The 26397-nt window shown below is 53.3% G+C and overlaps 1 protein-coding gene across 1 annotated transcript in view; it reads right to left on the reverse strand.

Moving 5' to 3' along the window:
* Window positions 1-24855, reverse strand: part of MGAT5B (alpha-1,6-mannosylglycoprotein 6-beta-N-acetylglucosaminyltransferase B) — a 79103-nt gene extending 54248 nt beyond the window's left edge. Inside the window, exons 1-2 of the mRNA XM_054516846.1 lie at window positions 24633-24855; window positions 17947-18059 (exon numbers count right to left, since the gene is read on the reverse strand). Coding sequence (XP_054372821.1) covers window positions 17947-18059; window positions 24633-24700 — 181 coding nt within the window. The 5' untranslated portion in view covers window positions 24701-24855. The remainder of the gene's footprint in view (window positions 1-17946; window positions 18060-24632) is intronic.
* Between the last annotated feature and the right edge of the window lie 1542 nt (window positions 24856-26397).

Raw genomic sequence — 26397 nt, forward strand, 5'->3', positions numbered from 1 at the left:
TTCATGAGACACGCTGGTAAACACAGCAGAGGGAGGAGAATTATTTATGGGGCTTCTGAAGAGCACACAGCTAAGTAATTGGATGAAATCAGGGGAAAAAAGGAAAGCAACCCCTAAGGGTGATGTCTTGTGGAAGAAGGAATAGCTTCTCTGTGAAACCAGTGGAATAGTCAACAGCCAATATGCTCAAATTTGGATGGGGTGAAACCCTGGGGAATTCACTAATGATGCACTTGTCTTTAAAATACCTGCTTGGAGTGAAAGCAGCCGTGAGCAGGCGTCACCCCCTGCCAGTACCTGCCATGAGACCTCCAGAACAGGAGCAGGATGAGCAGTCAGGGCAGTTCTGCTGCATGTGCCAACCTGAACTCAAAGGTGAGGTTCAGTGGAACTCAGTGATCCTTGTGCATCCCTCCCAGTTCAGGATATTCTGTGTTTCTGCAGCTCTCTGACCATGCAGGAGTGGAGAGCAGCTGAGAAAGGAGCATCTCCTTTCCTCCTTGGCCACTCCTTCATGTTATCAGAATGATTTGGGTTGGAGGGGACCTTAAAGATCACCCAGTTCCAACCCTCCTGCCATGGGCCAGGACAACTTCCACTAGATCAGGCTGCTCAGAGCCCCATCCAGCCTGGCCTTGAGCACTTCCAGGGATGGTGCATCCATGCCTTTTCTGTTCCTGTCTCTCATCACTTTCACAGTGAAAAACTTCCTCTAGTATAGTATGTAGTATAGTATAGCTTAATAAAGCTTTTATTCAACCTCCTGAAATCATGGAGTCAAAGCTCTTTATTCCCTGGCTGGGGGACCCCTACCACAATAGAATTTCATCACTCCTTCTGTAAAAAACTTTTTCCTAACATCCAACCTGTATTTCCCTTGGTGCAGCTCGAGGCTGTGTGCTCTGGTTGTGTCAGTGCTGCTGGAGAAAGAGCCCAGCCCCAGCTGAGCACAGGCACCTTTCAGGAGCTGTGAGGGTGATGAGGGCACCCCTGATTCTCCTCTAAAATGCAATCCCACACTGTATTCCCAATATCCATAACCTGGCTGGTTGGCTGTTGGTCCCCTCCCTTCTCAGATGTGTCACAGCCCTCCCTGGCCATCCTACAACAGCAAATCCCCTGCTGGTACTGGAGCTCAGACACAGTGAGATATTACCTATGTCCATTGAAAATACCAGCTGAATTAATTTCAATCTAAAGCATAATTTGCTGTGGTTTTCTCCTTTAAAGGACAACTCCAGGCTACTTAAACCCCTCAAAAGGGCAGCACAATCTTGAGAGATTTATTGCAGAGGAAAGCAGAGGATCTCCAGTGGGGCTGAGGCAGACCCAGACCTCATGCCCAGCTCCTTGGGGTGGTACCCAGGGCTGTCCTGGGATCCCATCCACCCTGGCATGTCCCCAGGGAGCAAAGCCCCAGCCCTTTGATTGCCTGCCCCTCTGATGCTCCTCTATTTACTTTCACAATCGATTTTGATTCAAGCAGATTAAAAGAGCAAAGAGCCAACTAGCCAAGGACTAACTCTGACACATAATCCATTGCAATCACAGCCCAGAGACCCAGCTCTAACTGCAAACAAGAGAGCCCAAGGCCAGGCTCAGGTTGGCAGCAGTGCCCCCCTCCTGTCTCCATCCCTTTGGGGAAGCTGCTCCAGGGATGAGAAGGTCCCTCAGGGTGGCTGCACCCCTTAAGGGCACCCATTCCCCAGCATGGGCTCCCAGCCAGTTATTGCTGCCAGCAAATCCACCCACATCTGCCATTAAACTGCTCCAGATTTACTAATTTAAGTTATACAGAGAAAACACAGACCTGCTTGGCCAGTGCCCCAAAGGAAGAGAGCACCAGGAGGCACACAGGGAGCTGCCACACAGCTGCAGCTGCCCATGAAGGAACTCAGGAGCTGCTGGTGAAGTGGAGACTTCAGCAGAGCTCCAGCAGCACCATTGATCTGCTGCTGAGCCCTGGGAGCACTGGCAGTAAAGCAGGTCCTGGTAATCAGCCAAATTAAGCAGCCTTAAGCCACTGGCTGGTAAAGTAGATTATGTCCCACCTGCTATCACCTGCTCCTGGACTGATGCCTCCCCTGTTGCACTGCTGCGGCAGTGTGCAGCCTCAGGGTGTTTTCCCTCACTCTCCCTGCATCCCTGGGCAGGCAGAGCCTGTCAGACCCTCTGTGCCCTCCCAACAACCAGGGCAGGCAGGACCTGACCCAGGGCTCTTGTCCCAGACTGCAAGGCAAGCTGCATTCTATTTGCCATCTGTGTGGCAGCTGTCTTCTCTTAACTGGGCAGTTTTCCTTATCTCTTCCACCCCCACTCCTCTCTCAGGGCAGACACCTGCTGATAACAGCTATGGAATGTCCCTGCATGGCTGATAAGAACTACAGCATCCCATTGGCAGATGTGAGCCCAGAGGGAGGAGCCAAGCATTCCTACCTGGATATAATCTGAGATTCTGGAACACCAGCACGGCTTCTCCACTGCATTCCCAGAGGAACAGCAGCTGCCTCTTGCCCTGGATCTTCAGAGGCAGAGACTGCACCTTTCTCCAGGATCCCTGCTCCAGCAGAGCCACCCCTGACACTGCAGGAGGGCTGAGCCACAATTCCAATGGTTCTGCTGCCAGCACCCTGACCCACAGGGTGTCAGGCTGGGTTCTGACTCTGGCACTGTTGGTTTGGTTCACTGCATTGTTTATTTTATCTTTTTCTGTTATTCCTGCTCCCATATTTTTTTCCTGAGAGCCCCTTAATTTCAAATTTACAGCACTTCGGAGGGAGGGGGTTTACATTTTCCATTTCAGGGGAGGCTCCTGCCTTCCTTAGCAGACACCTGGCTTTCCAAACCAAGACAGCTCTGCAGGTGCAGCCGTGTGACAGCAGCAATTGCAACCCTTCCCTGGGCTCAGGAGACCCCCCTGTGTTCCTGCAGCCCCCCACAGCAGCAGTGCCTGGGCTCCATGGCAGCAGAGGGAGAAATGTCCCCCTCTCTCCCTGCTGAGAGCCAGACCCTGCTGCCCAAAGCAGCACCATTAGGTGGGAAATAACCCTGTTCAGCCCCAAAAATCTCTCCTGGAGGCCTCATGCCACCCCTAAAGCCAGGCACTGCTCTGCCCATCTCACTCCCAGACTGTCACAGTGTGAGAAACGACTGCTCACTTTTTAAAATTTTATTAAACTTTAACAAAAACTGCAACAAAAGGACTAAATAGTGAAAAATTACAGCACTGGGAGCCCCCATGACTACCAGCCACATGCTCCTCTTCAAAATGGATGCTCCCCCTTTGATATCTCTAGCCACTCCTAAAGTCCTAGAGATATAGGAGGGAGTCAATTGTCTCCTTCCGTGCTGTCCAGAGGTGCAGATCACTTTTTCACACCTTGGCTGGAGGTCAGGTGTTGCCATAGTAACAACTCAACCCTCCCAATGCCCCAAATACCAAGGCCGTCCCGTGATAGCAATGCAAGAGGGAGGACATATTACAGTGACATAACCACATCTACAAAACTTCTCTGAACATATACATAACATTTACCCCTTAATTGTGAGAGCCAACCATCTCATTGCTCATCTATAACAACAGCAAAGCCACATCCTTCTGTTAGGAAAATTAATCCACTAACACCAGAGGTTTATGTCCAAAAAGGAGACAGAGGATTCCTTTTACTTTATTTGAATAAAGGGAGGGGCCGTGGGGCATTCCCCTGGGATCTCTCAAATTTTTAGAGGATGCAGCCTCCTTTTTATCCCAATTTCCCTCTCTCTTTCCCCACTGGTTGAGGTACTTGAGAGGTACAAACTTCCTGAAACTCCTGACACCGAAGATTCCCCTCTAATGTATAACTCTCCTTTTTAATTTCTAATTCTTATGGAATTTGTCTTTTTTCCCCATTGTTTCTTTCGTCTTTCAATGTCTAATTTCATTCATCAGCAAACCTAAAGTTTATTTGTAAAAGCAAATATCTTTTTCCATTCATCAACCAGTGGAATCCTTCCCATTGTTTCTTTGATCTCCCAGTGCTGGTTTTATCCACCAGCAGACCCACAGCTGGTTTGTAAAGACAAATCCACCATTCCTCTCACTGGGGATCCACAGCCAACAGCTTCAGGAGCAATGAGCTGCATGTCTGCTCCCTCCTGCAGCCCCTGCCCCTCACAGTGCAGGTTCTCCTGGCATGATGCCCCAGAGGCTTCCTGGAGGAGGAAACCACCCCAAGGTGTCCCTGTCCCTGCCCCTCTGGGTCTGGGGTCTTGTTCCTCCCTCCCTCAGCTGCAGGACCCCAAGCTGACCCTGCACAAGAGGGTCCTGATGCTTTTCCACCCCTCCAGCTCCCTCCCATCCCAAAGGAATCCCTGCAGGAACAGCCTGCAGCTCCACCCAAACATGTCTGCTCCCAGTTTCCATACCTATAAGAAAAGGCAGGAAAATGAACAATACAAACACTCACACTCCCAGTCAGGGGAGTTTCACTGCTGCAAGGGAGAGCCCAGGGCTGTTTCCCCCAAATTTATTGCTTCTTACCCCACCATACACACACCAGAGACCTGATGTCCCCTCTGGGACATGGGGACATGGAGTCCTGCCATGAGCCATCACTGCAGGTGAAGGGAGCTGGATCCCCTCCCCTAGAGATGGGCTGGGGGAGCTGGGAAGCTGGGGAAGGAGGGATGAATACACACAGCCCCAACACAAGCTGCAGTTCAGCTTTTATTTGTATTAATATATATTTTTAATGCATGTTTCTTCCTCCTTTTCATCCCCCTTTCACTTTTTCTTTTAAAAGAACAGCAGCAGGGAGTTTTTAGTTGCTTCTCTATTGCCAGCCAGCACTATTTTAAATTGCATTTTAAGCTGTTCTGCAGCGCTTCAAACACCTCACACTGCAGGACAGGCTTCCAAATTACAAGATTAACATTGATTTTAAATTGCTTCCTAAAACACCAGGGCTCCAGCACAGGGATGGATGAAGGGCAGCTGCTGTAGCAAAGCCCAAAGGAAGCAGAGCTCCTGGGGCATGGCTGCACCCCACACTGGGGTGGATGCTGTTGGGACTGGGGGCAAACTGGAGCCTGGATTTGCAGCTGAGACCCCCAGTTTGAGGTGAAAAGCAGCACAGACAGGTCCCACAGGACAGGGACAGCCCCAGAGTGACGCCACAGAGCCACAAGGCAGGGACCAACCTTCGTGGGGGCTCTTGGCGTTTACAGGAGGAGTCTCTCCAAGGGCACCAGCATTTTATGTTCTCCTCCTGATGGTCCCCATTGCCCATCCAGGACAATTGTGCTGCCAGGAGCCAGTGCCCCATGGATTGCAGGGAAGGAAGGATTGCACCCAGCACTTGCAGAGCCCAAAACCAGCCAGGGAAGGCTCCAGGGGGTTCAGCACCCCCATCAATCCTCCAGCCCTGCACACCCACTGCTCCAGCTCACAGCCACACTCACAGCTGCCCCAAAAGGTGATTTCTTCAGAACTCACTCATTTAACACTTCTAAAATGATCACCCTTTCTCCTTCAGCCAAAAAGATTGGCCAAACAGTGCTGGGCATCCTGCCACTTTGCTTCCAGGGGCAAATAAATCATCCCTTTCTCCAAACCCATCAGTCTCCAGCGAGCCCAGGGGCCGGATCCTCCAAGCAGCAGCAGAGCCCAGAGCAGGGCCAGAGCTGGGGGGCATTGGCAGAGCTGCAGGATGAGCCTCAGCTAATCTCTTCTCAAGCTGAACTGAGCCCTGCTCTCTCGTTTAAGCCAGAGAAACAAATAAATCAATGGGAAAACCCAGCTTTTACAGAGGCTGCTATGGTTCCCACTGAGCCAGTTTTATTTTCTGAAGTACCTGCTGCCTCCCGGGCTCAGGATGAATTTTGATTTAGGAGTGAATAGGAGTAATAAAAGCATAAAGAGCCATTTACATTCCTCCTGGCCATGGTGGGGTGTTGGCTCGTCACAACTTGATGGAAATGCCATTTGACTTCCTTATGAGCTATAGAAAATCAATTAATTGATTTAATCATTCCCTGAGTGTCCCTGCTTATGGAGATAACAGAGTGCCAGGGCAGCAAGAAGCTGCTCCAGCCTCCTCTGACACAGGGCCAGCAAGGAAGGGGCCAGCACACATCCCTGCTCCAAGGCCCTCATCACTGCTGCCCCACTGCAAGATGTGTGAATTCACACTTCCATTTTCCAATAGGTTTGGTGGCATAATTTTTTTTTCTTCTCTAGTCTGCAGGCATTCGATCCTGAGCAGTAATTGCATGAAACAGGCACTTCTTCAGGAAGAGACATTTTCCCAGGGTGGATTAAGCCTTAACCACTGCAACAGCAGCCCTGACACTTCTCTTTACCCCTCTGTGCCCTGCAAAGCACCAACCTGCATTTTGCATTTTGCACATCCCTACAGAAGTGGGCAGGAACATCCAGTGTCATGTGGAGCCCCAGGGATGCTTTTATTTTCATTATTTCAACAGCTCTCATTTCCCTGCCTGCAACACCAATTTAATAAGAGCAGTAAAGTTTTACACCTCCACTTTAAACTCCCTTTCCACAAGTCGGTCAAGGATGGGAGCACAGTGCACCTAATGATGGGTGCAGAGCTTGGGGCTGAAGTGGGGACACCAGCAGAAGAAGGAGAGGCCACATGATTTTAATCAACCCAGAAAAAACAATGGTCTGCTCCCAGAAAACTGCAGATTGAGGACACCCCTGTGTTGGCCATGGGGTGAAACCCCAGCACGGGGAGGGTGTTGTGTCACCTGCTCAAAGAGCCCTTGGGACAGCTGAGCATCCAGCAGGAGCTGGCAAAAGGCAATGTTTGGGGCAGAAAGCCCTCACCCTGCAGCTGGGCTCTGCCTGGCTTTGGTGTCTCCCTTAACTCCTTTCTCCCCACCAATGCCTGGACAAGGAAGGAAGAGAACAGGGCTGGGAAGGATGAAAGTTTGACAAGAAAGTCTCACAGATATGGGTGCTTAGCAGAAAGATTTTTGAATGTAGAGTCTGATATAGAAGAAAAGAATTGCTGAGCTAGTCTGACTGGATAACCAAGGAGGCAAAGGGTGTGTTAGTTACAAGGGGTTTTTATGGCTTAGAGCAAAGGATAAACCCACCTCAAACAAGAAGATGTTTTTACCAAGCAGAAAGAGAGCACAGGCAAACAAGGCAGCAAATGTTGCAAGTAGAAAGAAGGTCTCAGAATTTTGCACTGCAAGAAAACTGAAAAACAACTTCTAGCTTAAACTGTAATGTACAAACTTTTAGTGATTGGAGAACAGTAACATGAATGTGCTAATTACAGTAGTTATGATAGGCTATAGGTAAAAGTTAAGGTATAGATTGGTTCCAGTGTATGAAAATGCTCAGCAAAGAAAAGTCTAAAATGCACTGTAACCAAACCCAAAGGGTGTCCAGGCCTGCCTGCAGCTGGAGCTGACAGCTGTGGGCACAGCTCTGTCACCCACAGCCCTGGACTGCTGTGACACCTTGGGTACAATAAACTGCATTTTGGAGAGCAGCCTGGAGCCCCACATCTCTCATTCAGGCTCTTACAGAACGGTGCCAAGCTCAGCATTTCCAGGGGAGCCCCAGAGCCAACCCTGCTGCCCCAGGAGAAATCAAAACCCCATCAGCTCCCAGCACAGCTCCTCAGCAAGGAGATGCTCCCAGAGCCAGCCAGCTCCACTTGGCACCAGCCACACAACTTCTTCCAGCATCAGCTGGCTGCTCCAGCCTCCAAGGATCCATGGAGTGCTTTGGAAGGGATGGATGCAGAGAGGCTGGAAGTGAGCCCCAAGCCCTGAGGAGCTGCCCAGCCTGCTCCTCCACGTGGCTTCCCCCTGGCTGGCACCCACAGGCTCCAGGAAAGTCTAATCCAGCTCTGCATGCAGGAAGAGGAAGCACTGGGGACGTGCAGGATCTGCAGGTCCCAGCTGGTGCTGGGGAGGTGACACCACACTCAGACCCACACCTGGCACCTGGGAAAGCAGCCTGGATAACAGACCCCAGGCAGTGCAGGGAAAGGGGATGGGAGAGGGTGTTGGATTAAGTTTTTTTTTATTTAGAGATGGGGTAACACTGAGAGGTGTTTTAAAAACCCTAACAATAGTGTTACTCTTAGTACTCTTAACAAATTTATCCTATTCCATAATGTTTCTAAGTCAACATTTGTTATCTTAAAATTTACATCTAAATACACACTATATAAACCTTCTATCAAGTTTTAGAAATTTTCTACAAATTCATTTCCCACAAGAGGGGAACCTCCTGTCTTTTGAGGGAGTTTTACCTAAGCAAACTCTGGATTCAGACCCTGAGTAGAGTCTCATCCCTCCTCCTGGAGCAGCATCCTGGGCTCTGCCAGCGAGACACGCTCCAGCATCCGCTGATCCTGACAAGCTGCTCACAAACGCTGCAGTTATCCAGGGCTGCTCAGCAGACAACATCAAAACATGACACCAGCAGCCCAGGAGAGGCTCATAACTCACTCAGGAAGAAACTGGGGATAATTAGTGCCCCTGTTTGCTGAGCAGAGCCTGCCCAGCTCCCTCCCTCCCCTGTCACTGTCACTTGCTCACACGAGCCTTCACAACGCGTTCTCCTGTCGCCTCCACTGAGCATTAAAGGCAGCAAGATAAATTTATAATTCACATGATTTCTTGAATAGTGTATTGCTGGGAATGTCCCAACAAAGGCAGGAATGATGCATCTGACTCCATGTTCTCAGAAGGCTAATTTATTATTTTATCATACTATATTATATTGAAGAATACTATACTAACTAAAGAACACAGAAAGGATACTTACAGAAGGCTAAGAAGATAATAATGAAAACTCGTGACTCTCTCCAGAGCCCTGACACAGCTTGGCCCTGATTGGCCAAAGAGTGAAAACAACTCCCAGCAGAATCCAATGGAACAATCACCTGTGGGTAAACAATCTCCAAACACATTCCACATGTGAGCACAACACTGGAGAAGCAAATGAGATCAGAATTGTTTTCCTTCTCTCTGAGGCTTCTCAGCTTCCCAGGAGAAAAATCCTGGGGAAAGGGATTTTTTCAGAGGATGTGAATGCCACAGTTGAAAGCAAAGGGAACAGGAACATCCCTGGAACCACAGGTCTGTGGGCTGTGTCTCAAGGAGGCAGCAGCCCAAGCCCTCACTCCCAGGTGCTCTCCCCAGCCAGAGCAGGTAAGAAAAGGGATTCCCAAAGCCACAAAGCAACTTTTGGGTGTTCTGCCCACCACAAGCTCCTGTCAGAATAACTGTGTGCTCTGTGTGCTCTGCCCAGAAGCTGACTGGGATCTGTCACAAGTGGCAGCAACCCAAATTTGCAAATGGCTCCTGAAAATTACCTTTCCTGAGAGAGAGGGAGAGTAGCCCCACATTTCTCTTCTCAGAGAAAAGCAAGGCACCAATTCTTCCCAAGAATATTTCTGGGTTTCACATTTTCTGAACATCAGAGAAAGAAAACAAAATTCTCATCATTTGCTGTGCCTGTGGTTGTGCCAAATTAGAATGCAATATGGAGATTGTTTACCCACAGTGATGGTGTTTTGTTTCCTTGGCCTATCAGGGCTGGGTGTGTGTGTCAGGACTGTTGGGTGACAGCCACAAGATTCTCTGCAGTTGTGTGCAGGGTTGAGTGCTTGGCAGGTTCAGTTTTAGATGTATAGAATAATATAGTATAATAAAATAAGTCATTAGCCTTCTGATAAGATGGAGTCCTCCTCATCATTCCTCCTTCATCAGGGCCATCACAGCACAGCAATAAGGGAGGGTGAACACACCTGTGTTTTATTTTAAAGCTCTACTGGGCTGAGCAGCATCTCAGTGCAGCCAGGATGGAGCTGAACTGAGCTGTGTCCTCCTCTGCTGTCAGCCCTCACAATGAGAGAGTACAGAGGGGGTCGGGATCATGGACAGACCAGCTCCACCTCCTCCTCCTCCTCCTCCTCCTCCTCCTCCCCTCCCAGCACAGCTGACTGCAAGGGGGATGACAGAGTTACTCAAGCTCACTCTGATCATTGGCAAATCCAAGCCTGACCTTTCTGCCTCATCTGTGAGAACAAATGGTGATGTTACCTGGCCATGCTAACCCAGCTGGGACGCTGCTGGAGCAGAAGGAAAAGCAGCAGAGCCGGGAGCAGGAGCAAAGGACCCCTCTGAGGAGATCATGTAGGTTCTCACATTTCTATTTGGCCTCTCTGCTCCTCTCCTCAGGGAGCAATCCAAGGCATTGAAATAACATGAGATCCCGCTGCTTCGCGGTGCTGTGGCGCTGAAATGGTGAAAATGCCCTACAAAACCCCAGCAACCTTCAGCATTACCATCTGCAGCCCAATTCCCACCCCTCCACGACACCCCTGCTCTGGAGAGAAACAGGAACCACAAACACCAGAGCTTACAGCTGTGCTGCACAGCCCTGACCATTTCCCTCTCCCCTCTTCTGTGTTCACTGGTGGAAGAAATCGCTTTAAGCAGGTGAGACTCCAGGAACTGGAGCAAGCAGCAGCAGCAGGAGAGGCAGAGCTGGAATACTGAGAGGGTTTGAGGAGAACAGGGCAGGATTCCTGCCAGGTGACATTCCACACCATCTGCAGCACAACACGCCTTGGCTGGTGCCTCTGGATCTCTCCTGAGTCCTGTAGCCCAACGTGGCAAACCAGAGCCATTGTGACACCACCAGTGCTCAGTGCTCCCCATGGTCTGCATGTGGGACAAGACACCCCAAGCCAGCAAGGTCAGGCTTCCACATTTTATATATTATTATATTTATAGATATATTTATAATTTTTTTTCTTTTCCACATTTATTTTTATTCCCTCCAAAATGAATGTAAATAACCAAATCTTTTTGCAGCAGAAGCTGTTCTTTGGTGACCTGCTATTCTGCTGGATCACAGACCATGGGAAGTCACTGCAGGGGCTGCTGCACTGCCCACCTGCAGACAGATTCCAGGTTGAGTTACCATTGTCCAGCTGCAATGGTGCTGTAGGACTGGGAAAATCTCTGTTCTAGCCCCCAAGCTGCTTATCACCCCATCAGGGTCCATATCCTGCAGCCCTGAGATCAGACCCCAAAACACATCTCAGCAACCTAGCACAAGGTGCAACAGCCTTGTAGAGGCTGAGCTTCACCTCTCCTTGCTTCTGTTTTCCAGCTTGTGCTCTAAAATCAGCTCTTCCCCACCCCTGTCCTTCCTTCATCCCATTCCCACCAATGCTGCTCCCAAAGCAGTGGAGGAAACAGCACAGGAGCCCAGCTGTGCTCAGCCACAGGAAACCAGCTGGAGATGCTGGGGTGGGAAAAGGCAGCTGAGCAGCAGGAAACACTTAAACACAGGTTGGAAAAACAGTTATGGGAGCAGCAAACACAAACCCCAGCAGCTCAGCAAAGCCCCACTTCCCAAAGGCAGCAGGTTCCAGGACCTCAGCACCAGAACCACTGCTGCAGCAGTGACCCCAAGCACAGAGATACCTGTGAGCCACTTCAGATGCTTCTATCAGAGTCCCAGCAAGGTGAGCTGAAATCAAACCAGACCCTTCTGCAGGCAGCAGGAGCCCAGCACGAGGGCAGAGCTCTGCTCCAGCCGTTTCAGGACCTGTCCCACACCTCCCCTGGGTTTGCAGCAAATTCCTCCAGCACCTCACACCCAACCCTGCAGGAACCAACAGCAAGAGGAATCCAAAGGCTTTTGATTCTTTGAAGCAGCCACAGCAGTTGCAGGCACCATTCCAGCCACATCTAATCACGTTTTAACACTTAATAACCCGTTTTCCCTGGCTAATCCCCTGCAGCAGCAAGCTCCACCAGCGGGATGCACATCCCACCAAATCCAGCCTGGGGCACAGCCACGGGCCCAGGGACCACAGCCAAACCCCTCCCAGCACCAGGATTACAGAATTTGGTGCTTTTTCAGCAGCAGCCTCCTGCCCCCTGACTCTGGCAGTAAAACAACTGCAAGGAAGATGCTTGGGGGAAAAAAAGGATCATCAAACATATTAAATTCTAAATGAGAGGAGAGAAGAGGGCACAGAAAACTCAATCTCCCGAGTCTAGAGCCCTTCCAAAGCATCTCCCACATTCAAAATTTATAGACTTCTCTATTTCCCTTTTTTATCTACATCTTTGTTTGCAGAATAAATTCTCTCAGTGGCCATTTCAAAACAAAGAAACCTCTGTCTGTGTTTACTTGACAGCAGAGGATTAGGATAAAATAACTTGCATTTCAGAAGGGTTTTTTTATTTATTGTTAAGATGCAAAGCCTCTACTGCAGCGAATCACCAAGCAGAGAATCCATCTGAAGAATGATTTCTGGCACACACCAAGAAACTTGGCTTTGGAGGGAGCCTCCGAGAAAGGTATTCACATACAAAAATCAAATTTTAAATGGGATTAACTTCTGGACTGTGACATTATCCATTTCTCCTGTTCATGCTCCTGCCTCACATCTATGTTTATTTTGGTTATGACTGGCTGCTCGCACAGTTCAGGAGCCAGGAAAGCTCTGGGCAGGGCTGGGGCATTTTCATGTCTCCCTCCCTTTGAATTGCAATAGTTGAGGCTCAAAGCTGGGCTGGGCAGGTCACTCAGGGAGAAACAGGAACAGCCTCAGCCTAAACTCGACCATGAACTTCAGCATCCATCCACAACCCAAAGGATTTTTTGGATGATTTTAAAACAAATAATTTTTTGACATCCCCCAGTCTCAGGGTCCTTCTGGGTTGCTGCAACCCCGAGAATGTTGAAAGTCTCTTTTCCCAGCCTGGTGCTTGAAGGAGTCAGAGCTCTTCAGTTCTCAGTCTCAAGGTTGTTTATTTTATCTTATCTATAAAAAATTTTCTCCTGCCCTACTGAAGTCCATCCAGCAGGATGTTCCAGGCACACTGCCTGTCCCCAGGTTGGTGTTATGTCTTTATACTAAAAACTACGTGTGCAATGTTTACAATTACTTTCCAATACCTATCACCTATGTTAGACAGTGAGCTTCTACTCTAAACCAATCCAAAAGTGCCAACATCACAGCAGAAGATGGAGGCCAAGAAGAAGAAGGAGAAAGGCTGGACACACACAGTTCTTTCCATCTTGCCTCCTGAACCCCCATTCTAGAAACCCCAAAATCTACTTTTCCGCCCCGTGATAACTTCACTATTATTCTACCTAAACTGTTGTGGCTTGCTGATCTTCATCTAAGGTTGGTAATTTGCTCCATGGGTCATAATCAAACCTCCAGGTGTTTTGGGCTCTGTGCCAGGGTCTCTGAGCCCCTGGCAGGGGTCCTGGCCATCCTGGACAGGCAGAGGGATGCTCTGGGTTCCCACACCCCTGCTCTCTGCAGGCACCGAAGGGCACAGGCAGCTTCCCCTGCTCAGCTGGGTCTGGCAGCACCCTGGGAACAAGGAGCAGCACAAACAGCCTCAAAAGCTGGGCTCAGCCCCAGGAAGGAGCTGACACTCACCACAAGCCCACCCCATTTATACCCCAGCTCCAGTGCAGAGCTGCACACCCCAGAGCACGTGGAGGGGGATGGCAGCTGCCCTGCAACACCCATCAGTTCATCAATGATGCTCCAAAGGGCCCTTCCAGGAGTCCAGGGGGAGCAGGGACCAGGCTCCTTCCCCACCAGGAGCCCATTCCTGGGAAACACTCAGGCCTGGGCATGGCAAAGCTGAGGCCACACCCAGGACCTCTCCCCTGGTCGCTGGTTTGTGCAGATTCCCATCCCTCATCACACCAAGGGCTCATCACCAGCCCAGCACAATTAAGCTGCTCCTCTGAGCTCGCCTCCAGCCCAGCACTGCGTGCTGAACAGCCACCACCACTGCCAGGAATATTTCCTGGCCTTCCCTGGGATCCAGAACACATGTTAATTAAATGCCAGTTTGTTATTCAAACAGACCTTTGGAGGCTTCACAGTGCTAATAAGCAGCACATGGATGCTCACTCCACGTGAGCTGCACCTCCCCTCAGCCAGGAGAGCCTCTGAGCTCCTCCTCAGCTCCTGCTCCAAGCACAGGGGTCAGCCCTGCCCTCACCTCACCCCAGGGTGCTCTCAGGGATGGATTTTCCCATCTCCCCAGGGGCTGTGATTCCACCTTTCCCATTCCCAGGGAGGCTGCCCAGGATCCACCGCCCTTCCTGCCTTGGCCATGGGTGGATTCCTGGTTCTCCCAGCGATCAGATCCTCCCCCCAACAGCCACAGCCTTTCCCAGGGGACAGAGGGAGCTCTGTGGTGACACTGGCCAGCTCCTGGCCAGGACATTCCCTGAGCCTTGGTCCCACTCTGCTTTGGGGGTTACTCACCCCTGGGAGCACCTTCATCACCCACAGCCAGTCCCTACAAACAGCCTACCATGGCCAGGAGGAATGTAAATGGCTCTTTATGCTTTTATTACCCCTTTTCACTCCTAAATCAAAATTCATCCTGAGCCTGGGAGGCAGCAGGTACTTCAGAATATAAAACTGGCACAGCAGGAACCACAGCAGCCTCTGTAAAAGCTGTGACAGGAAGGACTGAACCCCAAAAACCTGAACCAGGTGTTTAATAGTGAGAAAAAACCTCTCAGGTTGTGCCTGCCAAGCTTTGGGGACAAAGAACACAACCTTCCTCCAGCATCTTCCTCCAGAGACAGCAGAGAGGATGCTTTGTGTTTAAAACCAGTGTGTGAGGCCATGAATGAAGCTCATCTTCCCCAATAAGCAGCACAACAACAGCCAAATGTGCAGCAATTCATCTGGAAGCAATAGTTTGTTTGGCAAAGCCACTGAATATAGGGAAAAAAATCGGTTTTGCATCGAATTTTTGAGCTTTCTAACAAAGCAGGATTTGCCTTACCCAGTTAGAAAGCTAAGAGACCAAAACCTTGAAAAATTAGAGGACCTAGGTTATAATTTACTTCTTTTCTTCTTTAAATGTGACCAGTCAGGCATTACCAGAAGCAACATTCAACCTGCACCACCTTGGAGCAAAGCAGCATCTCTCCCAGCCAGCTCACAGCCCTCAGCAGAGCCAGAGAGGCTCAGGCAAGAGGGTGAACCCATTTACACACCTTGATTTCATCACCTGAACCCCTGAACGTGGAGGATTTGAGGTGTGAGGGCCTGAGAAAGGAGATTTGGATTGCCCCAGCTCCAGGGCAGTGCTGACACTGCTCCCAGGAAACAAGAGACAGGCAAGGATGCAGCCAGTGGACTCAAAGGTCTGGGTTAAATTAAGGATAAGGATGGGAAAAGCCACTCCAAGGCATCCAGAAAGGGGGTGAAGAGCTGAGTAATGATCTTTTTTCCATTTTTGCCATTATTTCAGCCCAGTTTTAGAGCCCTCTGGGCTGACCCCAGGTGCTTCTGCCGGTTTCTGGAAACCTTTGCTGCTCTTTGCAGCACAACCTGTGCCACACCTCAGCTGCCCACAGCTCATCAGTGTCTCTGCCTTTCCTTCAGCTCTCTACAAACCTTTCAGGGACACTGGGGCTCCTCTGGGCCACAGGGCAGCTGTAACAGTGACACCTTTCATTTCAAACTCTGCAATCTTTTCACAGCCCACCTCCTCAAAAGCCAGGTCTGGAGAAGGTGCTGGTCTGGGGGCTCCTGCCCACTCTCCTTGTGCTGTTTCTTATCCTAGGAAGGAAGAAATCCCCTCAAACCAGGCTTCATTCACCAGGTATGTGCTTGGCTTGGGGACAGGAACATAAACCCACCTTCCTCATGGGGACACCTACCCTGAGCAAGGGCAGGAGCACTGAAAATCACCGACCCTGCCACCTGCTCCAGGCTGGGGTCACCAGGAAAACACCAGACATCAGAAAGGGGATGAATGGAGCAGCTAGAGGAGCAGAGGGGGAGGAACATCAGCCATCATGTCCTCCATCCATAGGGAGAACACAGATCCAGCTGCCACAGGATGCAAAAACAGCTCTTGGAAAGTCAACTAAGAGGTTTAGCACCATCCAGCTGCTGGAAAACACCATTTTATCCCTCTCCTCCCATAGGGAAGCAGCTGGCACTTCTTCCAGCACCTCAAGGAATGGATTTAATGCTCCAAAATCACATCCTGGGTGAGGCTGTGGAGCTCAGATCCTCCCCTGGTTCTGGTATGGAGGAGGAGAAGACCACGGTGGCCTGACCAAGACCATCTCACCCTGCTCAGGGCAGCTCAAGCTGGGCAGTTCCCTCTGTGCATTTCACCTGACTGGAGTCTCAGACAAGAAGCCAGGGGAAGCTCAGTCCATGGCAGCAGTGTCCTCCCAGAGCAGGGGCAGGCCATGACTGTCCCACCACAGAAGTGTCTCCTGAGCTGACTTTGTGTCTCACCAAAAGAGGTGTTAAATACAACATAACACTTGCTAAAAATTAGAATATTTCTCTTCTACATTTCAGTACCTGCATAAAACCACAAAGGCCTTTTATTTCCCCTTCCCTAAGGAGCAATTCCCACTCCCTGCAGGCCACAAGTGCTCAAACCCACCGAGACCTCCAAGCACCTGAGCCAGATCCTCCACAGGTCAGACCAGGGGCAGCCCACACACCCACACTGCTGCCAGCTGAGGCTCTGATCCTGCTGCTTCCCCATTTCCTGCTGTGAGCCAGGGTCAGCATCCATAGCCCAGCACTCAGCCCCACCTGCCACAGCTCTGGGTATGAGCACAGCCAGGTTGGAGCCACAGGGCAAAGCCACACGTGGCAAGAGAGGCCAACAGGGCTCTGAGCCATCCTGATAGTCCCCAAAGGGCCAGGAAGGACCCCTGTGTGATGGTGTTTGCAGGGGTCTTAGGATGAGGGAAGAGACGAGAATGTTGTCTTTATGTTTCAGAAGGATGATTTATTATTTTATGATATATATTATAAAATATACTAAAATAATAGAAGAAAGGATTTCATCAGAAGGCTGGCTAAGAATAGAAAAAGAAAGAATGATAACAAAGGCTTGTGACTGACCAAGACAGTCCAGACAGCTGGGCTGTGATTGGCCATTAATTAGAAACAACCACATGAGCCCAATCCCAGATGCACCTGTTGCATTCCACAGCAGCAGATAACCATTGGTTACATTTTGTTCCTGAGGCCTCTCAGCTTCTCAGGAGGAAAAATCCAAAGGAAAGGATTTTTCAGAAAATATCATGGCTACACCGATGGGAATGGAAGATCCAAGCACCATCCTCCTGCATCCCTGGCACTCATCAGCTCAGCTGGGCTGTGCACGTGGGGGCAGCACAAGAGGATCTTAGGTTGGAAATGGGGGTGTGTGTTCTGTTCCCATCTGTCAGAGCTGGGGCAGTTCTCTGCTGTCCATGGGGCAGTTTTTTCTTTATCTCTCCCCCAGCCAACCCTCCCTCCAGGAGATCTCTGCTGTCCATGGCCACTGAGTGTCCCTGCAGGGCTGATCCAATTCCAGCATCCCATGGGGAGATGCTGCGCCCAGGGGAGGAGCCAAGCATTCCTACCTGGATCCAATCTGAGGTGCTGGCACAGCACAGCAGCCTTTGCCCAGTGCATTGCCAGAGGAGCAGCTTCTGCTGCCCTGCATGGCCAGAGGGAGCCCAGGCCCATCTCCAGCAGCCCTGGAGCTGCAGAGGAAAACTCCCCCCTTGTGCAGGATCCCTGCTCCAGCAGAGCCACAGCTGGCACTGCAGGAGGGCTGAGCCCCCATGGGATGGGGCTGTGCCACCCCCTGACACACAGGGGACAGGGACTGCTCTGACTCTGGCATGGTCTGACTCTGATTTTTTGTTTGTTTATTTGTTTGTTTGTACTATTGCATTTGTATTTTTAATTTTGCTAGTACAGGACTATTACTCCAATTTCCATATCTTTGCCTGAGAGCCCCTTAATTTCAAAACTCTGATAATTCAGAGGGAGGGTGGTTACATTTCCCATTGCAGGGCAGGTTCCTGCCTCCCTGGCATTCCCCTGGCTGTTCTCAGGGGCCAGGCCAGGCCGGTGGGGCCGCGCTCACCTTCGGTGCGGATGGTGAAGGGGGAGTCCCCCAGGCGCTTGGCTGAGAACTGCCCTCCCAGGGATGTCATCAGGAAGCACAGTGTGAAAAATCCAATGCCCAGCACGAAAATCCTGCAGGAGAGAAAGCAGAGCTGGAGCAAGGTGTGAGGCCAGCCAGCCCCAGCACCCCATGGCCTGGGGAAATCCCTTGCACAGCAGCAGGAGAGGCTTTGGGTGTCTGGGGCAATCCCAGCTCCATCCCTGAGGCCCACCCAGCCCTGGCAGAGAGCAGCATCTGTGCAGCCCCAGCCCCACCAGCACCTCACCCCAGAGCCTTGTGTGCTTCACAAAGAGCCCAGGACACAAACCCTGGCACTGAGCAGGGGGTTTTGCCTGAGAGCCCCCTCTGAAATCCCTGCAGCCTCTCCAATGCAGGCCTTGAGGAACCCCCCACTGCCCTCAGGGGGAGTGGAGGATCTGCATCTTCAGCAGGGAGGCTGAGCCAGACCTCCACTGCCCCGTGATGCTCCACCAGGGCCAGCCCAGCAACCCCGAGCACAGGAACCACGACAATAAACAATTCCTGTGTTCCTCTGGGGGAGAGGAGTAAAGAGAGACCTTTACCTTCCCTTCCTCCCAAAGGACCTAAAAAAAAACCCTTTTAGTTTTTTATACAAAGCCTTTTGTTCCCCTGTAACTAGGCCAGCAGCATTGTCATTGTGTCCCCTGTGCACAAGGGGACAAGGAGGGACCTGCACTCATGTGGCCTGGGGCCACCCCATCCCTGCTTTGCTCCCAGGGCTGGCAGGGAAGTGGCTCCCAGGGGACACACAGGGCAGGATGTCACCTCCAGGAGGGACAGGAGCTCCCAGCACTGCTCCTGCTCTGCCCAAATTCAGCCAGTCCCTCTTTTGGGGGTGGAAGGGCTGAAGGCAAGAGCTCTGTGCCAGCCTGGAGTGAAAAGCAGAGTGCTCTGTGCCAAGGGATGGATGTCTGGCCTCCTTCCACTGCTCAGAGACGCTGCCATCATCCCCGGGACTCCTTGGAGGTGCAGAAGACTCCAGCAGCCACACAAAAAAAAAAAAAAAAAAAAAAAGAAAAAAAAAGGAAAAGCCTGGCAGAGCCACTGCCAGGTGTCAGTGTGACACTCCCAGAGCAGCAGCATGATCTCAAACCCAGGGGAAATCTCCAGGAGGAGAAAGAGAAAAGGCAACCCCAGCCAGCCTGGAGAAACAACAGGTTTGTAACAGGTAAATCAATCCTGAGTGGGGCAGGGAGCTGAGGAAGCCCTCAGGGGTGCCCTGGCATTGCTGCCTTTCAGCTAAAGGGAAGCAAAGCACAGAGGACAGGAGCCTGCAGCTCTCCTACGAGCTCACAGCATCCTCCACAGGGCTCAGGAGCTGCCACAGCACAGCCACCCTGGCTTTTCCAGGGCCAGAGGAGCCCCCAGGGCTCCATCTAAGCATTCCTGCACAGCTGAAAGGCAGAGGAGTAGGAGCAGCCTTCAGCTCTGGGCTGCAGCACGCCAGCACTGCAATTATCTGCTGCTGGAAAGGGCTAACAAATAAAGTGACCTGCTTCAAAGCCCTTGTTAGTGACTGGAGATGTTGTGGAGAGCTCAAGTACCAGGTCAAGCAGCTCAAGAAGGGCTGGGCTTCCCCAGGGAGATCTGGTGGAGGAGCTCCCAGGGCAGCTCCCTGCTGTCCCTGCACAGCACAGCCAGGCTTGCCTTGCCTGGAGAGACTCCTGGGCACTGGCAGGGGATCCCCTGAGCTCCCCACCTCCATGCAGGCAGCTCTGATGCTGCTGTCACACAGACAGCACACACCTGAGCCCCAGATCCAGGGCAGCCTCACTCTCAGCAGCAGCCAGCTCAGGAGCAAAGGGTTCCTTTGCCTGCTCACAGCAGACAGACCCCTAATTCCTGCCCATCCCTGTGGATCAGCCCTGCCCCATCCTCAGTGGATCAGGGGCACCTGGCTCTGGGCTCTGGGCAAGCAGCACAGCCCAGCTCCCCATCCCCTTCTCACCTCCCACCTAATCAGGGGGAAAAGCAACATCCTGGGCTTGTCAGCACCAATGAGCTCTGCCAGCAGCACACTCAGCACCAGCACAAACCCTCCCTGACAGCCAGGCCAGAGCTGGCCTGGGGGAGCTGAACCTGGGGGAGCTGAACCTGGGGGAGCTGACCCAGCTGGGAGGGCTGGAGCTGGGAGGGCTGGAGTCGACCCACCTGAGTGAGCTGGAGCTGACCCACCTGGCAGAGCTGACCCACCTGGCAGAGGGGATGCTCAAGTGCATCACTAGACCTGCCTGACATCCCTGTGCAGCCTGGACCAACTCAGGTCCCTTTATTTCTGAATGAGCCATCCCTAGAGGGGTGGAAAGAAGTTTCTACAAGCTGCCTAAAGCACTCTGCACTCACTGATCCAGGCTCCCATCCCTGCAGGCACAGCCCCACACAAGCAGTAAGCAGGGGAGCTGCTTCCAGCAGATGCTGATGAAGCAGGCAGCTGTGGGATGTGCACACAGACACCATACAGCCCTCAGCCCCTCCAGAGCTGCCTGGGAGGAGGCTTTGCAGAGAGCTGTGGTCCAGCTCCAGCAGGGAGGTGATTGTGGAGGCAGCAGAGCGTCCCTGATGCTGCAGAGTAACGTGGTGTCCCATAAATAGCTTGGAGAGGGGGTGATCTGGGGACGTCAGTGCATGATCTGCCATTGTCACAGCCTGAGCCCAGCGCAGGGCTGGCTCTGGGAAAGGCTCTCAGGAGCACCCTGGAGGGGATTGCTGCACCCAGCTTGGCTTTGGAGGGCTGAATTTGCCCTTAGGGCATGCTGTCCCATCCCTGGCAGGAGAGGACAACAGCAGGCTGGAGAAGAAACAAGCTGAAGGAAAGCCCAGGCAGGTCCTGCACCCCAGGGTCCATCCTGGTCCAAAACCCACCCATGGCCCTGTCCTGGTGTCCCCTCCCACAAGGGGCATTTTTAAAAAGCATCAGCTCAATAAATACCCAGCCCTGATCCTGCTCTCACACCTCCTATTCACAATATCTTCATCATTATGCAAGACCTTGTTGATGCTTTTTAATCTTCATAATTATAGTCTGGCAAGGAGGGATCCTTAAACACTGAGCAGAAAGGAAAAGGGGAAGGGAAGAAAAAGATACAAAGGTGATCTGTGCTCTACCATCTCCCTAGGAAACTAAACCTTTTTCATTTTGACTGGATTACAGAGGGAGTAGGGGAGATGCAAGATGCTTTTTTCAAAAAAAAATTTAAAAAAAAAGAAAAAAGAGGAATTGGAGCTTTAGTGAATTGCTGTCCTTGGGAGATCAGTGGATCCAGCCCAGAGCAGTGCTCCAGGGAGCAGGGATGGTGCAGGGCTGGGCTTTCAGCCTGAGAACCCCAAATCCTTCACTTTTGCTCCTGTTCTCCAGGTGAATAAAAATGCCCAGACTCACCTGAGTGGAAACTCCCTATACAGAAAACAAATTTACCACAAATCTGTGGTAAAGTAAAAAAGTATGTAAAACATACCAGATCCCAGATGGTCCAAACGCACTGGGTTCTCTCCCCTAAAATCAAAACTAACTCCCTAAAGACTCTGGAGCTCCAAGGACCAAACAACATCTATCCTGCATGCTGGCTTTGCCTGTCATCCATGTCACATTTAATTCATCACTTTGGCACAGTTTGGTGCCAAGTCACTCTCCACATCCTCCCCAAACTGAAATGTTCACAGTTCTGGGCTCTGGCATGGTGCCCAAAAGAAAAGAAAGTGAAATTCCTCAAGTCTTAAATGAAAACTGGAAGTGATGCCCCAGTCATGGAGGATTTTGGCCCATGGAACTGAAGGCTGGATGTGACCAGGAGGGTCTGAGTGCTGAGCTGGGATGTGCTGGGGGGAGGAAGGCCAGCAGCACCCAGCAGGATGGGGCTGTGGCACTGGGAATGTGGCACTGGCACTGTGCCCATGGTGCCACATCACCCAGCTGGGACCCACAGGAGAATCCTGCACAGGTGCAGGGGGAAACCAAGGGCTGCAGGGTCAGGTAACACCTTTTATTAGACAAGATTTCAATTCCCAAAAGCTGAGCCACCATTCCTACCAGCAGAAGTCAGGCTGATGAATGACTCCTCTCCCTGAAACCCCTTTTGTTTGGAGCCCAACAGGCTTGTGGTGCTGTGAGACTGATGCTCAGCCATGGGATCCATGCAGGGACCAGAGTGAGCTCTCACTGGCCACTGTCACATCCCACTGAAAGCCTGGCTTTGGTTCCCAGCTGGTGAACAGAACTACAGGGCCAAGAGCTGGGCGAGCTGGGCCAGGGCTCCTTGGTGAATTTGTGCCTGGATCCAGCTCTCCCGCCTCTCACCATCACAAGTGAGACCCCTTTGCTGCTGAGATGAAGTCAGAGCCACCCTTGGCCATTCCTGTAGTTTTCCAGGCTGATCTGCTCCCTCTCTGCAGGTGCTCTCCCAGCTCAGGGCTCTGCATTGCTTTGCTAAGTGTGTCTGGAGGGAGGTTAATGAAATGCTTTGGTGCACAGGATCAGGTTTCCTGCGTGCTGTTTGCCGATGGCACCACGGGATTCCCCGAGCAGGGAGGCTTTGCCCAGCCAGCAGCAGGGAGCCTGTCCTTTTACAGGACCCATCCTGGCTGCCAGGACCTTCTCCCACTGCTGGAGGTCATCTCTGACCCACAGCTGAGCATGGGGGGTGCTGATGTTAGGGGAGCGGAGCTGATTTGCACCAGGCTGGAGCTGGGCGGTGCCAACACTCGCCCACGCTGGGCTGGGAGCAAGGTGACCCAGGACTGTGGCATGGGGCTGACACCCAGCACGACAGCAGCAGGGAGGGGGGGCAGAGGTCCTGGACACTGTGGGACAGTAAGGAGAGGGGCTTGGGAATTCCTCCTCTTGCACAGGGAGAGCCTGGATGTTAAAACAAGGTAACCCTGCTGGTTCCAGGGGCACCAACACTGGGCTGTACTGGTTGGAGAGCAGAAGCCAGCCCAGGGCACATGGTCAGGACAGTGCAAGTTCTCCACCTGGGCACCAGAGACCATCCAGCCATCACAAACCCCTCACCCACACTCATCCTCATCCCTAACAGGAGTTTGTGATCACCCTGCCATGCACTCCCTGTGCTCTCCCCTGACCCTGACCCCAGGTCACTGCTGGAGATGGGGCTCCCCTGCCTCAGGGGTGATGCCCAGGGCACAGGGATGCTCCAGCCAGTCACCTCCTCACTGTGGAACTCAAACCCAGTTAGGAGAGCAAACAGCCAGGCAAAGAGCATCCCCCGGGGTCAGTGTGCCCGTCTCACAGTCACACCCTGCTCCACCCCTGAGCTCTGGGAACCCTCACACCTCTGCCAGTGCTCAGCCCTGAGCTCTGGGAGCCCTCACACCTCTGCCAGCTCTTTGTGCCATCCCCTTGGCCAAGTTCCCCAGTCCCAGGGCAGTGCAGCGGCATCCAGCAGCAGAAATCGCTCCTGGCAAGCAGAGCCGAGCAGCTCCCGAGGAGAGGCAGAAAACCTCTCACACCTGAGTGCAAGCCCAGCCCGTTCTCCTTCCCGACAGGCGCTACCCGGGCCGAGCAAAAAGGCAGCGAGCAGATCCCTCCGGTGACCCCAGAGCTCCAAACACAGCGGGGAGCGCTGGAAGCCGCTGGGATGGGCTGGCCCCACCTGGAGCTTCGTCCCCCGGCACGTTCCCTTCTATTTCGAGGGGGTTTTGGTCCCTCTCCCCATCGGAACACCAACATCTCCCAACATCTCAAGCTCTGGACCAACCTAAGCACGTCTCCAGCGAAGCAAAGAAGCCGGAGAGCAAGGGCTGGAGAGGGGAAGCGAATGCATGGAAGCAAAAATGGGGAGTTACAGCAAGGGGGGAAAGCAATGGGTGGGTACGGGTGTGCTGGAGCCGGAGGGGTTCAGGTCTGGACATCCACCCCAGCTCACGGTGGGGTTCGGGATCCCCAGCTGCACCAGCCCGCTCAAAGCAGAGGAACCGAATCCCCCCGAGTACCAACATCTCCGAGAGCCGTTCCCATAAAAGCCAGCGGCAGCAGCCCCGCGATAACCCCGGAGACACCGGCGGCGGGGCGAGCCGGGACCGGCGGCCAGCGGGAGCTGCAGGAGCCGCACGGTGCCCGGCGGGCAGCCCTGCCCGGACCCCTGCCCCGATCCCTGCCCCGATCCCTGCCCGCATCCCTGCCCAGATCCCTGCCATCCCCAGCCCTGCCCCGATCCCTGGCTGGATCCCTGTCCCGATCCCTGCCATCCCCAGCTGGGCTCCATCCGCACGCCCCACACGGATCCCTGCCCAGATCCCTGCCCGGATCCCTGCCCGCATCCCTGCCCCGATCCCTGCCATCCCCAGCCCTGCCCGGACCCTGGCCGGATCCCTGCCCCGATCCCTGCCATCCCCAGCCCTGCCCGGACCCTGCCCCGATCCCTGCCCCGATCCTCGCCATCCTCAGCCCTGCCCCGATCCCTGCCCCAGTCCCCGCCATCCCCAGCTGGGCTCCATCCCCAGCCCTGCCCGATCCCTGCCCGATCCCTGCCCGATCCCCGCCATCCCCAGCTGGGCTCCATCCCCGCAAGGAGCCCGAGCCCCGCAGCCGCAGCCCCCGCACCGTTCACTCCCCGCCCGCAGGATCCGGGCGAGGCGGCGGCGCCAGGAGGAAACCCCAACTTTACCTAAAGGGTCTCAAGGTGACGAGGCATCTCCTGACCATTATCTTGCCATCCGCGTTGACAGTGATCATCGTTCGGAGTTGCGGGCAGGGGGCGGCCCCGCACCCCCCCAGCGGCGGCGAGCGGGGCTGTGCGGGCCGGGGGGCGCTGCGGGGACCCCCCCCGCCCTAGCCTTGCCCCTGCCCGCTGCCGGCCGAGCCCATGGCCGGGCCCCCGGGCTCCGCTCCGCTCCGCGCACCCCGCGCTGCGGCTCCGCTCCGCCCCGCGCCGCCCCGCGGAGCCTCCGCCGCGCTCCGCCGCGCTCCGCGTGCCATCTAGCGGCTACCGCGCCCGCGGAGAGGGGCTCGGGCAGCGGGGCACGGGGAGGTGGGCATGGACACCCCCCGAGGTGAGGGGGTGGCGTTTTGTGGGGGAGATAAGCGGGTTTGGGCGGAGAGGGCGGCAGCATCCCCGCGCAGGTGACGGATCCCGGCGTGGGGACCCCGGGAGGCAGGGATGACCAGAAATGCCACCCGGCATTTCTGCCTGCCACCCTGAGGGGACAGGCAGACCAGAAATGCCACCCAGCACCGTGCCCGGGTGATGTTTGATTTGTGGGGGGTTAGGAGCAGGGCAAAGCTCCCTTGTGGGGAAAGGCGGGTCTGGAGTCCGTGACAGCACCAAGCTGCAGCTCTGCGGCCCCATCACTCTTGGGGGCACAGTCACAGCCACAACGTGGCTTCCCAAAGTCCCCGGGTGTTCCTGGGGGCTGCCAGGAGGACCAGGGCGGTGTCCTTGGGAAGACAAAGAGCTGAGGCAGGAGAAGCAGTGCTGAGCTCAGCAGAGGTGTTTCCTGCTCTCCTGTGGAAGGTGACAAGCACAAAAACCTCACAGAAGTTGGGGCTTAAAGGAGCCAAGTGTGCACAGAGCCCAGAGATGTCCCATTTGCAACCCCAGCCAGGATGGGTGCACCCACTGGGAGTGAGGGAAGGGATGCAGCACCCGGGGGTGAGCACAGGATGGCTGGAAGGACAGTGCTGTCCCCCCTTGGCCCGGCTACAGGACAGGGCCAGGCCGTGGGCTGGGGGCTGTGGTGCCAACAGAGTCCCTCATGCCACGCTGGCCCCATGGCTGGCTGTCCCTCTTTGCTCTGGATACCACCACAGGTACCATAAAGCACAGGGTGACACAGATGTCCCTTTGCCTTCCCCACCATGGGATGCTCTCCTCCCAGGGTCTTCCCCAACCTCTCTCTGTCCCATTTTCCTCCAGCCCCACCTGCCTGGCCTGGCTTAGTGATCTGCACCTCAAGTGCTGAATCCCAGCACCAGCCACCCACTGCTCTACAAACTAACCCTGATTGTGCAACCCCAGGGTTTTCTCTGAGTGTGAAGTCCCAGGGTTTTCCTGTGGGGCCGATTGAGAAGGAAATGCTGCTGTGGTACTTCATTTCCATAGGCACCCCAGATGCTCACACTGCTTCCTTCTCCCCAGTGGAAACCAGGGTCAGCAAAGCTCCAGGGAGCATGAAGCTGCAACAGCACCAGCCATGAGTGAGCTCAGGGACAGCAGCTGGAAATTTACCCCAAACCAGAATTTTTCCTCATAAAGCAGCACTTTTTTTTTTTTTCCAAGCAGAAGTGAGAGGCAAAACCATATTCTCCAGGATTTTTTAAATGCAGGAGGATTTTTGTGTTCATCCACACTTTTTGTGGGCAGGTGCCAGGGAAGGAGCCATTGCCACACCAGGTCTGGGTGAGATCCCAGCAGGATGCAGAGGGATGGAAGC

Source organism: Molothrus ater, chromosome 19, assembly GCF_012460135.2.
Source record: "Molothrus ater isolate BHLD 08-10-18 breed brown headed cowbird chromosome 19, BPBGC_Mater_1.1, whole genome shotgun sequence".
Taxonomy (NCBI): Eukaryota; Metazoa; Chordata; class Aves; order Passeriformes; family Icteridae; genus Molothrus; species Molothrus ater.